General features: G+C 45.1%; 2 protein-coding genes, 1 non-coding gene and 1 pseudogene across 3 annotated transcripts; 1 reads left to right on the top strand and 3 right to left on the bottom strand.

Annotated features, from left to right (window-relative positions):
* The first annotated feature begins 460 nt into the window (after positions 1-460).
* On the top strand, positions 461-2,888 carry LOC123398892 (probable WRKY transcription factor 15). The gene is made up of 3 exons (XM_045093338.1): positions 461-1,928; positions 2,026-2,151; positions 2,453-2,888. The coding sequence occupies exons 1-3, from the start codon at positions 856-858 to the stop codon at positions 2,610-2,612; spliced, it is 1,359 nt and encodes a 452-aa protein (XP_044949273.1). The 5' UTR covers positions 461-855; the 3' UTR covers positions 2,613-2,888.
* A 2,598-nt stretch (positions 2,889-5,486) lies between these two features.
* Positions 5,487-8,167, bottom strand: LOC123452740 (40S ribosomal protein S15-like). Its single transcript, XM_045129451.1, has 4 exons — positions 8,059-8,167; positions 7,824-7,975; positions 7,665-7,722; positions 5,487-5,922 (listed from the first exon to the last, which is right to left on the bottom strand). The coding sequence occupies exons 1-4, from the start codon at positions 8,059-8,061 to the stop codon at positions 5,674-5,676; spliced, it is 462 nt and encodes a 153-aa protein (XP_044985386.1). The 5' UTR covers positions 8,062-8,167; the 3' UTR covers positions 5,487-5,673.
* On the bottom strand, positions 6,148-6,236 carry LOC123400594. Its single transcript, XR_006610816.1, has one exon. It is a non-coding gene; the product is annotated as a small nucleolar RNA Z102/R77 (small nucleolar RNA).
* Positions 6,340-6,420, bottom strand: LOC123400595 (annotated as a pseudogene).
* Positions 8,168-14,737: the final 6,570 nt, after the last annotated feature.

The raw sequence follows: 14,737 nt of genomic DNA on the forward strand, positions 1-14,737 counted from the left end.
GTTAAAGAAGTTTGGCACAAGAATTTCCATGGGAATTGTTTGTGTGTCTTACTTGAGATGACGGCTGGAGTTTGATCGGTTCAACTGAATAATAACGAGGGGGCTTTGAAACGTTGATCCATTCTGCCAGTGAGCTGGCAAAAGTAAAATACAGCTGAAGAAAAACTTATCCCATTCACCAAGCTGCTCTTTAAAATGTGGTCTTGAGCAAAGTCTTCGCCGAGTTTCTCTCTGCGTTTTCTTCTAAAAACCATTGATCTTGCAATTTATATATTACAGTTTTCTGCAGGTTTCTAGTGGACCAGGTTTATACATACAGCTGAAGGCATTTTCTCAAATGAAATTATTTATGCGGCACGGTTCCCAATACTTTCAGTGTTTAATTGACCATCTTTAAAAAAATAGGGAAAATTTTGTATGACGTTGAGTGAAAAGGACAGATGGAGTAACATCCTGGCCGTGGATCAAATGGACGGCTGCGATCGTCACCAGCCTAGTTGACCTTGCAAAATTTTATTCCGGTAGTGCTCCGCCTCTCGCTCCCAACCGGGATATAATACTCCCGCCAATAACTTCCGGCACAGGTGAAGGTCCCAACGAGACCAGCAGCAATGTCGCATATGCTCCCTGTATAAAGTCGCCGCGAGATCCAGCGGAAACTTTTTCCTGCTCCGGCCGCCATTGCTGCGACCCTGTGAAGCTTCTGCATGTGCTCGCATGGTGAAACTCTTGTCCATCTTTGAGCAAATCCATTTTACATACTCGTCTTGTCGATGCTCGTTCCAATCTAGAGTTGTAGACTAGAGCTGCTTGATTCCGTTGCACCATCGAGATTCTTGGGTTCTTTCTTTGTTCATGGAGGGGGTGGAGGAGGCCAACCGTGCGGCGGTGGTGAGCTGCAAGAGGCTGGTCGCGCGCCTCTCGCTGTCCGCCGGCGACCCGTTCCGGCTCGCCGCCGTCGCGGCCGAGACCGAAGAGGCCGTGTCCCGGTTCGGCAAGGTGGTCAACATCCTCAGCAGCAGGGTCGGCCATGCGAGGGCCAGGGTCGGCCGGAGGAGCTCGCCGGCCGGCGATCCCATTGCGAGGTGCCTCCTTGAGTACCACCCTCCCCCGCCGGTGCCGTATTGCCCACCTGCCACTGCCACTGCCACTGCCACTGCCCCCCAGCTCCATGGGAGTAGCAGTAGCACTCCTGCGCCGCCGACGCCGCTGAAGCAGATGCCGGTGCCGGTGGTGGCGGCAGCTCCTTGTGCCGCCGGCAACGGCAAGGTCGTTGCACCGGCGGACAACTGTGATGCAGACAGGGACATGTTCTTCGATACGCCGCTCCTGGATTTGAGTGGGTGCAGCGTCACTCCCGCCTCCATCGCCGCCGCGCAGATCAACGGCTCGAGAGTTTCGGCAGCTCCGGCGGCCAAGCCTACAGACAGGGGCATGTTCTTCCAGACGCCGCTCCTGGATTTGAGCGGGTGCGGCGTTACTCCCGCCTCCATTGCCGCCGCGCAGATCAACGGCTCGAGAGTTTCGGCAGCTCCGGCGGCCAGTCATCCTCCTCCCCCGCCACCTCCACCTCCTCCTCAAATCCTATTCCACCATCAGATTCCGCAGCAGCAGCAGCAGAAGAAGAGGCCGCTCGAGCAGCAGAGGCCGGCCAGCAGCGACAACAAGAGGTTCCACTTCGAGCAGAAGCCGGCGAGCGAGAAGCCATTCCACATCGAGATCCCGGCGGCGAGGAGCGGCAAGGAGCCGGAGGTGATCACCTTCAGCTTCGACAACTCGGTGTGCACCTCGTCGGCGGCCACCTCCTTCTTCACCAACATGAGCAGCCAGCTGATCACCATGTCGGAGAGCTCCGCCTGCGCGCCGGCGTCCAGGAAGGCGGCGCACAAAGCCGACGACGACGGCAAATGCCACTGCCCCAAGAAAAAGTCGGTGCCCATCGCATGCGCCATTGATTTACTTAACTTAACCCTGCCGACTGCGTGCGCCTTGCTTACAGTCGTGTGATTGGTTTGCACTTTGCAGGAAGCCGAGGGAGAAGAGGGTGGTGAGGATGCCGGCGGTGAGCGACAAGGTGGCCGATATACCGTCGGACAATTACTCGTGGAGGAAGTACGGGCAGAAACCCATCAAAGGATCTCCACACCCAAGGTACATATATTATATATGCTCCAACAATCTTGGTTAACTAGTCTATCTCTCTCAACTCTCACGTTCATTGTTATGAAATGTCACCAAGTATTATCCTCCACGAATGAACCAAACTTAATTAGAAATGTCAGTAAGAAGTTGTGGACATGCATCGTGGCCGTGTCCATCTCACCATATTCATTGGGCGTGCAAGCAAATCATGCATTCGGTGCTGAGTGAGACATGCATTACAATTGGATCAGGTGGTAATAAACTCAGGCGGGGGTATGAACTATGAAGTGAACTTTGTTGTTGGCTGCAGGGGATACTACCGGTGCAGCAGCATCAAGGACTGCCCGGCGAGGAAGCACGTGGAGCGGTGTCGTGGCGACGCCGGGATGCTCATCGTCACCTACGAGAACGACCACAACCACGCGCAGCCGCTCGACCTAGCCACGCTCACCGCCAACTCCGAAGCCTGACTTTGAGGCCCCACGGCCAGTGACAGAAGAAGATAGAAGAGTTCTGAATTTTTAGTTACGCCATGGATGGAATGGAGCATGTCATATTCAGGTGTTCTTGGTTATTCGGTCTGACCAAGAATTGTAGCACGAAGGCGAGGATTTATTTTTCCGCGATGTATAGTGAACGCTTGATTGTCCGTATATTTACCTTTCAAATTTCTTCTGCTAGTAGCTCCCTGTCTGTTCAATTGTGGTGTACACACAAATAACATGCATACTCCCTTCTTCCGGAAATACTTGTCCAAGAGTGGACGTATCTAGACGTATTTCGCGGCTTCTCCCAGCTCTTCACGTACCATCATGCTTGATGTTTTAGTACATGAACAGCTCTAAAGAAGACACCAAAGCTTGCATTGCCATTCACTGTCTGACAAGTTGTGTTTAGAATTTTAGATGTGCAGAGCCCGGCCTCTTGCTTGGTACTCGTACATGTGCAGCATGAAGGGCTATATGAGCGCACCAAAGGTCCATTGTCATCACAGAAACTAAGAAGGGCAGAGTTCATCTGACAAGAGCGATCGATGCAAATTTCCTCCGTCGACTCCGAGCGATCAACATGAGTTAAGTGTAATTTATGGAGCTGCACATCAACGACAACCACGCACGCGTGAGAGATCGAGTCAATAAGCCAATAAGGATGATTGCTGCTTCAGATATGTTCCAAAAACTGTCATGAACCAACCAGCTAGATGGCCATGATTTACATGTCCAGAGGGCACACATGCATACCTGCCTGCCAATCCCAAATCCAGCCCAAGTGGGATCCTAATCCTAGGCGATCTACTCCCTGTTAACCTGCTGCTTAAGCCAAGCCTAAGCCAACTGTAAACCACACGAACAAGTAGCTGCAAAACATTGACCAAGATCTAGTTTAATCCGCGCCTGGTGTCTCCCTCTGCAACAGAAGCATGCGGGTGCTAATCTAATCTGGAACCACATGAGGGGGAATCAAGAGAATCATGGGAGCGTTAATGCGAGCACCCGCGATTAGTGGCGCTAAGCATGTGCCGCAACTGTCTGTCAGGGGTAGGAGATGAGATTGTGGTGGGTGGAGCTGGCCAACGGTTATGTATGTCCACCTCCACCTGGCTTGGCCCATTATTGTCACAAGTGTTCTTGCTAATTGAGACGCTTGATTATTTGGGGAGTGTCATGCGTGCGCATCAGATATCTTGAACTCAATCGCCTAAGATGAGGAAAATGGATGCGGTTGATATCTCTATCTGGAATTGAGATCATAAAATCGGAGATAGTAGGATCATGTGCCTTCTTCTCTGTAGACAGATGGCCCAACAAAAAGAAACTATATAAGATGGATAATGCATTTCATTTTAGGATGATATGCCGGATTTTATTTAGATGGGTGGGACACAGAGACCCCCTTTCACCTTTCCTTTTTAACATAGCTGCCAAATGCTTGTAGAGTTAGCCCGGTCAAGTGGTCAGATTGTGGGCCTGATGCCCCACCTAATTGATAAAGGGAGTTGTTATTTTGCAATATGCTGATGATACTATCTTGTTCATATAGGATGATTTGGATAGGTCTAGGAACCTCAAGTTGTTGCCGTACTTCTTTTAACAGATGTCAGGTTTGAATATCAATTTCCAAAAAAGTGAAGTCCTGATGGTGGTGCTACAGGATGATGATAAAAGGCAAAGTTATGCTGACCTGTTTAATTGCAAACTAGGGGTCTGGCTTATCAAATATCTAGGGGTTCTTGCTTGCGGGAGTAGACTACATGTAGTTGACCTTCTGAAGAAAAAAATGTAAAGAGAATGGGGGTAGGAAGCTGGAAACCTGTCTCTGGTGGTAGGAAGCTGAAAAAATCAAAGCTTGTCTGTTCCAGTCTACCATTTCTTCGTGTATGGATTCGCAAATATAGGGAGGATGGAAAAATCTATTAGAAGGGTTTTTTTGGCAAGAGAAAAACAGTAGGAGCAAGTGCCACTGGGTGAGAAGGCGCGTTATTTTGCTTCATCTCCCCGACTAGAGTTGTGATCTGAAGAAAGCGCAGGTCCCTCATTAGAGCGCCCCGCCATTAATAGAAAGGAAGCGAACTCCTAACCCCAATTTCTATTGTTATCAATTTCTTTATCAATGTGGAAGAGCAAAGGCAAACGCATCAGATGCAATGAATTGAGATTCAGATGGGTGTTCAGCCGTTAATGCACCTAGGACGTGCTTACTAGGAAGATGAGAGACATGCTCGCTAGCCCCAAGTCGGGGGTGCACCTAAGTTCTATCAATACTCCCTCATTTCCGGTTTATAGGGCTCAAATCTGAAATCTCATCAACCGATGAAATATGAGTGAATAACACTAGTTTTAACTACTCAATTAAATATTTCTCACATATTACTTTTCAAGGCAATAAATGTAGCATCCTCCTTCTTATTAGACTTGGATAATGGATGTAGAAAATGACGTATGCATAGCCACTCATCTCCTTTTTCTAAACTCTATGTATTAAATATGGAGTGGGACTCAAAGCAGTTTAACTCAATTAGACTAAAATGAGCCTAATATAATGAAAACCTGAATAACCACAATATAGAGTAATCAAAGGCAATTCGATAGGTAGGGCGTAGGCTGGGAGATGGGGTTCTCAGAAGCATAAAAATGAAGTTCAACCAGGAGCAAGTTTTCCCTTCATAATGCGCTGCCAAATGAGCGGTAAGTCAAGCAAATTAGCACCAGCTTTACAAGCCGGGTTGACTATCATATTACCCCAAGCACAAATCAAAACCTGATGACTAAATCAATACTCTACTTGGCCATAAAGCAGCAATCAGATCAAAATTTAAAAGAGCACACGAATCAGAACAGACGATATCGCCGAAGGAGATAAACATGTTCGAACTTCCTTACGATAACTTCAAAATCCGGAAAAGGATTAGTTCAGGGTTCAAAGGGGTGCTGCTCCACCACTAGACTGACAGTCGGTATATCAGGTGCTACACTTGACTACGATAAGAACACTGGATTCCAGACATCTCAGACAAATTTCCTGACCATATTCTCACTTGAGAGGAATGAACCTCGACGAGTGGGTGGCACCGATACCAGGCCTCCCGTGCTTCACCGGCTTGTACGACAGGGAGAACTCTGCCAGGTAGTGCCCGATCATCTCTGGCTTGATCTCAACCTGGTTGAAGCACTTGCCGTTGTAGATGCCCACAAGGCTTCCAATCATCTCAGGCATGATGATCATGTTGCGGAGGTGGGTCTTCACTGGCTCAGGCTTCTCACCAGCAGGGGCTTCACTTTTCTGTTTACAGGACAGACAATTGAGTGAGTTGCTGAGATAAACATAGTGAATGTATGCGCAAAGTAAATAGAAGGTAAAGCAGTAGCAAGAGAATTGTAGAAGAGGTTCATAAAAGGAAGTAGCAGAAGAACAACAACCGATAAGATCTCAGAACCAACTAAAAAAAAAAAATCAAGTGATCACCAGTAGTACATTATCACTTAAGTGGATAGTCAGTTAGTAAAGAGATGATCAGATAGAGCTAAATACAGAATTTAGGCCATCATGCTAGCCAATCATCCCAACAGGGATACAATGTCATCTTCATTTCAAACTCCCACAAAGCTGAATAAAAGCTGACTTCAATAAACACAAGAAATGAATATCAGAGAACAAACATGGACAACTGATCCTAAAACCGGAGTACTCAATCAGTACTGATGATCAGATACAGCTAGGTTTTGCCATCATGCAGGCAATCATCCCAATAGGGATATAATCTCATGTTCATCTCAATCTCAATCTCTACAGGCATAATCAAATGGGAGATGGCATGCATAGTTAGAAGAAACTTAGAGCACAGATCTAACAGCACAAGAAACAAACAAAAACTAAGTCATATATCACACACCAAACAGGAACTCCAAACAGAGAATCAAAATACCATGAAATGCATAAGAGAAAACAGACAACAAATAAAAGTTTTACATACTACCAAATTGTGTGCCTGCATACAAGCTATCAAACAAAATTCCATTGTTACACAACAGATAATGTCAAGGCAAATATTTTCTGCAACAAATAATGTCGATGTAATATCTTCCACTCAAATACGTGACACTTGAATGAGCAAATTACAGACAAAGGGAAACACATCAGAACAGCTACGGTGGATTAAAACACTAGCAGCTATCTTCCACTCAAATACGTGACACTTGAATGAGCAAATTACAGACAAAGGGAAACACATCAGAACAGCTACGGTGGATTAAAACACTAGCAGCATAGCATGATGATTGAACTTTCTTCAGCATCAAGAAATGTTACTTCTAAATTAGTAAGGAGATATTGCATATCCAATAGTGCAAAATTTGCAGGTTACAATGGATAATATCCCGCAGAGCTATATTATTGACAGCTTGAGTATTGTGACTCGATCATAAAGAACAGAAACAGACCATAACATGAAGTTGAAATAGAACAAAGAATGCATATACATTCTTCCAGTGGAAAATCGAAATAGAACAAAGAATGCATATACATTCTTCCAGTGGAAAATCACCTGAACAATTGATGAAAAACTGCAACCAAAGTTCTAACAATGACATGTCTACAACAAAACAAGACAACATGAATGCGGTAATTCTAATGCAGCAATAAAACAAACTGAATTCAAACATTCAGCAGCTTTGCATAACAAACAAATCTACCATTTATGATTAATACAACAAACAAATCTACCATTTATGATTAATACAACAAACAAAATTAGATAGCATCGGTCATTTGATACAAATGATGGTTGCGACTGCGTTTGACAGAGTATATCGACAAATTAAACGCTGTATCATGTAAACTAGAAAACTAATTTCGCAGCGGGACACTAAATCTCTCAACTTGACGTCTCAGGTCAAGATGAAGAATTCGCAAGGTTGTCAACAATTAACAGAACACCAGGTGCAAATCAGACCCATACAAAGGTAAGCGAGTTCACTATTCGGCAGTAAACTAAAAACAAATTTCTTATGGGAGACATCACTCACCGCCTTGCGCAGCTTCTTGACGAGCGCCATCGGCTTCCTCTTCAGACCCCTCGAGAACCTAACCAATCCAACACAAATCGCAGCCACGGGCCGGATCAGACCAAAGGAAACCACAGCCAGCCACAGTAGATTCGCAGCGCGAGGCAGATTGCGCGTTACCTTCTTCGGGCGCGCGCGGGGAAGAGTTGGACGAGGTCCTCACTGGACATGTCGAGGAGAGCGTCGAGGTCCACGCCGCGGTAGCTGAACTTGCGGAACGTCCTCTTCTTGGGGCCGGCGGCCGCCACCTCGGGGTCGACATCAACGTCCGCCTGCGACGAGAAAACACCGTGCAGGTCAGTGTGGAAGGGACGGGCTATGCATAGAGACGGGGAAGGAACGGAGAGACGCTCACCATGGTTGAAGGGAAGGCTGGAGCTCGAGCCGGTGAAGGCGGCGGCGCTAGGATTTGGAGGAGGAGGCGGCGGCTAGGGTTTGGAGGAGGGCGCTCCAGGGAGAGAATATATAGTGATGGTGGTGTGTCACGCGGTCAGCCCATGCGGCCAGGTTTTATGGATTTTCGGCTGGAGGCCCGGCCCGTGTATACATTTGAGGACGGCCTTCTGTGTCAAGCGGCTACCGGTGGTGGGCTTACAGACCATTTTTAGCCCGTCTCTCTTTTTCTTTTAAAAAAGGGATAGTTTATCGAGAGCTCCCCATATGGCCCTGGTACGTCCCACTTAGTTATTTTTTATTATTTAATTTACTTTTGGAATTAATTTTTTGGTAACACGTTCAAAAAAAAATATTTAATTTAAAAGTAGAAAAAATGTGAAATGAAAACAAACAATGTTCATGTACATTGATATAAATATTTTTATGTATAAGAAAAAATGACCCTCTTGTATTTGAAAAGTGTTCTTGTATACAAAATAGCATATTTATGTATTTCAACTGGATTTTTTTAAACATGTATACCTTAATGTATGTTCACATACTTTGAGTAAAATTGAAGTCCAAAAAGATAATAATAATACATCGGTCAAAAAGGTAAAGCCATAAAAAAGAAACCAATAGAGATATGAAAAAAGAACAACGAATAGATAATGTAACGAAACACAAAAAAGATAAAAAGGAAAAGAGAAAACAAATAGAATATGAAGAAAGGAAAGGAAATGGAAACATGTCGGGCCTATCACGACGATAGTGTGTTTGCTTCGTGACTACTATGCAAACCTTGTTGTTTGGCTTTAAGCGACAGGTTTGAACAGATTGACAAGGTTTCCGTTGAGAATGTAACCCAAGGTTTATCGAGTATTGGAGCTAATGGTAAGGATTCTTCTCTCTCGAACAACACTTCAATAACTAACGAGACTACGTGTGTATCCGACAAGTCATGTTTTATGTTGCATACAACTTATGTTGGCATGTATTTTTTACGAACATGCTTACTTCTAAGAACTAAGCTAATGTTTGTTGTCATGTCCTCCCATGTTACTTGGGGCACAATTTTAATTAAGGTAAAATCAATCATCGGAGAAAGGAATGAATCGTTATCAATAAAAGTTGAAGAGATTATAAGTATAATCAAGGGTAAAGAAGAAATTCCTATGAATGCAATTATTAATGTTGAGATTAAGGCAATAATTGATGTTCACGAGGAAAATATAAGAATTAATCTTACCTCGCGGGATCCTTTTTTTAAGGATTTTCTTTATGTGAGCATCATTAAAATCTTAAACATGTTTTGATGGCTATCAAGAAAGAGCTTGTAGGAGTCAACCCAATAGTTATCATTGTATTTAGTGTCTACATAGTTATTGATGTTTTAATACTTATGTTTGTATCTTTTATTTACTTTTTACCAAGTTTAGCCTTTGGGAATTTGCAACCACTATCTTCTGCCTGATTTACTCCCTTGATGAGTTGTACCGCTCATCTAAGCGATTGTACCGCTCTAGTGTATTTGTGCATTGTAACACACAGATTTGTGGGGGCCTATTTAAGGGGATCTTCTTCTCCAATGGGCCCAAAGATTGTGTACAAGTCCCCCCCCAACCATTGTTGACCTCTTTAATCTTGCTTTCTCTTTAATCCCCCCATGATTCTTGCATCTTTTCAAGGGAAACGAGAGGATATCTATATATTAATTTTCACCAATCCATCTCTCATCTAAGTGATGGGAACCCTTTGTATCTAGATCTTGGAGTTCTTGTGTGTTATCCTCCTTTCTTCTTCCTCCCATATTTCTCCATAACATTAGTTGATGTGGTGGGATTTTGGAGAGAAGGATTTGAGCACCTCTTGTGCTCTTGCAGTTGCATTAGGTGCATAGGTTTTGAGTTCGTCACGGTGATATGTGGAACTAGAAGTTGAGTAGCTTATTATTCTTGGGTGCTTGGTACCCTAGAGCTTATTCCTCTTGGGTGCTTGGGAGCCCTAGTAGGCTCGTGTTGTTGCAGAGCTCATTCATTATAGTGTAAAGCTTCACGGCACTTCGGGAGTCTCCAACTAAGTTGTGGAGATTGCCCCCCAGCAATTTGTTTGTGTTCGATGACCGCCCTCAAGGGTCTCCAATTGCACGGGTTCGCTGACTGCCCCCAAGGGTCCCTTAGTTAATACACAACACCTTGCATTATGCGAGGGCGTGAGGATAATACGGTGACCCATTATGGCGCTTGGGGAGCATTGTGCCTCCCCACTACTCCGATGCAGATTAGCATCCGCAAGGGTGTGAACTTCGGAATACATCGTCGTCTACATGTGCTTCTGTTATCTCTTAACTGGGCTCTTTACCTATGCACTTACTTTGTGATATCTATAGTGCTTCATGTTATATATTTTGCTATCACATAGTTGTTTAGATTACTTATCATAAGTTGTTGGTGCTCACAGTTTAGCCTGGTATATTTAGGTTTTATGTTTGGAAAATTAAACGCTAGTTTTATTCTGCATTTTCTCAAGCCTAATTGTAATATTTTTTAAACCACCTATTCACGCCCTAGGCGACACCCACATCCTTTCAGAGCGTCTATTACTTCTATTTTAGTTTTATGTGCTAGTTATCACAATCAGTATGTTCTAATCACACTTCTTAGAGAGAGATGCATTGGTCTTATTTATGGAATGATCATTGATCTTCACTCATATCTTTTCAAGTTGAGGTTTTATTATGGCTAAAGTTGATGTGGGTTGGCTATGGCATCGCTGGCTAGCTCATGTCAGTATGAGATCTTTGCAAAGTCTCCTCAAAGGGGACCATGTTCATGGACTAATAAATGTGAGTTTTGCCAGAGACCGTGCTTGCAATGCTTGTATTGAAGGAAAGCTTCATGAAACAGCTCACCGTCCCACAACTATCATCTATTCTAAAAGGCCTTTAGAGCTCCTTCACATGGATCTCTTTGGTCCTCCATATTTTGATAATCTTGGGGGAAGAAAGTATTGCTTGGTGATTGTGGATGACTACTCAAGATACATTGGGGTATACTTCTTCAAGAAGAAGAGTGAGACTCAACAAACTGTCATCGACTTTGCTAATGAAGCTCAACGTCAACGTGAAGCAAAGATTTTGATGATTAGAAGTGACAACGGCGTCAAGTTCAAGAACTACACCTTGAATGAGTTCTTTAGTGACGAGGGGATCAAGCACCAATATTCAGCACCCTATACCCCCCAACAGGACTGTGTGGCAGAGAGGAAGAACCGTACGTTGATGGACGCGACAAGAACCATGATGGTGGACTTCAAATCTTTGTACAACTTTTGGGCCGAAGCCATTAGCACCGCATGTCATGCATCCAATCGGCTCTACCTCCGCAAAGGCTTGAACAAGACTCCATATGAGATTCTTCCGCGAACAAGCCCAATCTCAAGTACTTCCGGGTGTTCGGTTGTAAGTGTTTCATACTCAAGAAAAGTGTTCGTTTGTCTAAATTCGAAGCTAAAGCTGAGGAGGGAATATTTGTTGGTTATGCTACAAACTCTCATGCTTACCGTGTTCTCAACAAGTCTACCGGACTCATTGAGGAGACGTGTAACGTAGAGTTTGATGAAAATAATGGCTCCCAAGTGGAGCAAAGTGGTCTTTGTGATGTAGGTGATGAAATTCCACCTCAAGCCATAAGAAGAATGGGGATTGGTCAAATACTCCCCATTGAGGAACCCCTTGTGGCCGAAGGAGAAGGACAATGTGTTGGAAATATGCCCTAGAGGCAATAATAAATTAGTTATTATTATATTTCTTAGTTCATGATAATCGTTTATTATCCATGCTATAATTGTATTGATTGGAAACACAATACTTGTGTGGATACATAGACAAAACACTGTCCCTAGTAAGCCTCTAGTTGACTAGCTCGTTGATCAAAGATGGTCAATGTTTCCTGGCCATAGGCAAGTGTTGTCACTTGATAACGGGATCACATCATTAGGAGAATCATGTGATGGACTAGACCCAAACTAATAGACGTAGCATGTTGATCGTGTCATTTTGTTGCTACTGTTTTCTGCGTGTCAAGTATTTGTTCCTATGACCATGAGATCATATAACTCACGGACACCGGAGGAATGCTTTGTGTGTATCAAACGTCGCAACATAACTGGGTGACTATAAAGATGCTCTACAGGTATCTCCGAAGGTGTTCGTTGAGTTAATATGGATCAAGACTGGGATTTGTCACTCCGTGTGACGGAGAGGTATCTCGGGGCCCACTCGGTAATACAACATCACACACAAGCCTTGCAAGCAATGTAACTTAATGTAAGTTGCGGGATCTTGTATTACGGAACGAGTAAAGAGACTTGCCGGTAAACGAGATTGAAATAGGTATGCGGATACTGACGATCGAATCTCGGGCAAGTAACATACCGAAGGACAAGGGAATGACATACGGGATTATACGAATCCTTGGCACTGAGGTTCAAACGATAAGATCTTCGTAGAATATGTAGGATCCAATGTGGGCATCCAGGTCCCGCTATTGGATATTGACCGAGGAGTCTCTCGGGTCATGTCTACATAGTTCTCGAACCCGCAGGGTCTGCACACTTAAGGTTCGACGTTGTTTTATGCGTATTTGAGTTATATGGTTGGTTACCGAATGTTGTTCGGAGTCCCGGATGAGATCACGGACGTCACGAGGGTTTCCGGAATGGTATGGAAACGAAGATTGATATATAGGATGACCTCATTTGATTACCGGAAGGTTTTCGGAGTTACCGGGAATGTACCGGGAATGACGAATGGGTTCCGGGAGTTCACCGGGGGGGGGGGGGCAACCCACCCCGGGGAAGCCCATAGGCTTCGGGGAGATACACCAGCCCTTAGTGGGCTGGTGGGACAGCCCCAAGGGGGCCTATGCGCCAAGAATAAATAATCAAAGGAAAAGGAAAAAAAAGAGGGAGGAAGTGGGAAGGGAGGGGGACTCCTCCCACCAAACCAAGTCCAACTCGGTTTGGGGGGGGAGTCCTCCCCCCCTTGGCTCGGCCGACCCCTTGAGGGTCCCTTGGACCCCAAGGCAAGGTCCCCCTCCTTCCTCCTATATATATGGAGCAATTAGGGCTGATTTGTGACGACTTTCTCACGGCTGCCCGACCACATACCTCCATAGTTTTTCCTCTAGATCGCGTTTCTGCGGAGCTCGGGCGGAGCCCTGCTGAAACAAGATCATCACCAACCTCCGGAGCGCCGTCACGCTGCCGGAGAACTCTTCTACCTCTCCGTCTCTCTTGCTGGATCAAGAAGGCCGAGATCATCGTCGAGCTGTACGTGTGCTGAACGCGGAGGTGCCGTCCGTTCGGTACTAGATCGTGGGACTGATCGCGGGATTGTTCGCGGAGCGGATCGAGGGACGTGAGGACGTTCCACTACATCAACCGCGTTCTCTAACGCTTCTGCTGTACGATCTACAAGGGTACGTAGATCACTCATCCCCTCTCGTAGATGGACATCACCATGATAGGTCTTCGTGCGCGTAGGAAAATTTTTGTTTCCCATGCGACGTTCCCCAACAGTGGCATCATGAGCTAGGTTCATGCGTAGATGTCTTCTCGAGTAGAACACAAAAGTTTTTGTGGGCGGTGATGTGCGTTTTGCTGCCCTCCTTAGTCTTTTCTTGATTCCGCGGTATTGTTGGATTGAAGCGGCTTGGACCGACATTACTCGTACGCTTACGAGAGAGTGGTTTCATCGTTACGAGTAACCCCCTTTGCTCAAAGATGACTGGCAAGTGACGGTTTCTCCAACTTTAGTTGAATCGGATTTGACCGAGGAGGTCCTTGGATGAGGTTAAATAGCAACTCATATATCTCCGTTGTGGTGTTTGCGTAAGTAAGATGCGATCCTACTAGATACCCTTGGTCACCACGTAAAACATGCAACAACAAAATTAGAGGACGTCTAACTTGTTTTTGCAGGGTATGATTGTGATGTGATATGGCCAATGATGTGATGTGATATATTGGATGTATGAGATGATGATGTTGTAATAGAAACATCGACTTGCACGTCGATGGTACGGCAACCGGCAGGAGCCATAGGGTTGTCTTTATACTAACGTTTGTGCTTGCAGATGCGTTTACTATTTTGCTAGGATGTAGCTTTAGTAGTAATAGCATAAGTAGCACGACAACCCCGATGGCAACACGTTGATGGATGATCATGGTGTGGCGCCGGTGACAAGAAGATCGTGCCGGTGCTTTGGTGATGGAGATCAAGAAGCACGTGATGATGGCCATATCATGTCACTTATGAATTGCATGTGATGTTAATCCTTTTATGCACCTTTTTTTGCTTAGAACGACGGTAGCATTATGAGGTGATCTCTCACTAAAATTTCAAGACGAAATTGTGTTCTCCCCGACTGTGCACCGTTGCTACAGTTCGTCGTTTCGAGACACCACGTGATGATCGGGTGTGATAGACTCAACGTTCACATACAACGGGTGCAAAACAGTTGCGCACGCGGAACACTCGGGTTAAGCTTGACGAGCCTAGCATGTGCAGACATGGCCTCGGAACACATGAGACCGAAAGGTCGATCATGAATCATATAGTTGATATGATTAGCATAGGGATGCTTACCACTGAGACT

This window comes from Hordeum vulgare, chromosome 5H (assembly GCF_904849725.1).
Source record: "Hordeum vulgare subsp. vulgare chromosome 5H, MorexV3_pseudomolecules_assembly, whole genome shotgun sequence".
NCBI classification, from domain to species: Eukaryota; Viridiplantae; Streptophyta; class Magnoliopsida; order Poales; family Poaceae; genus Hordeum; species Hordeum vulgare.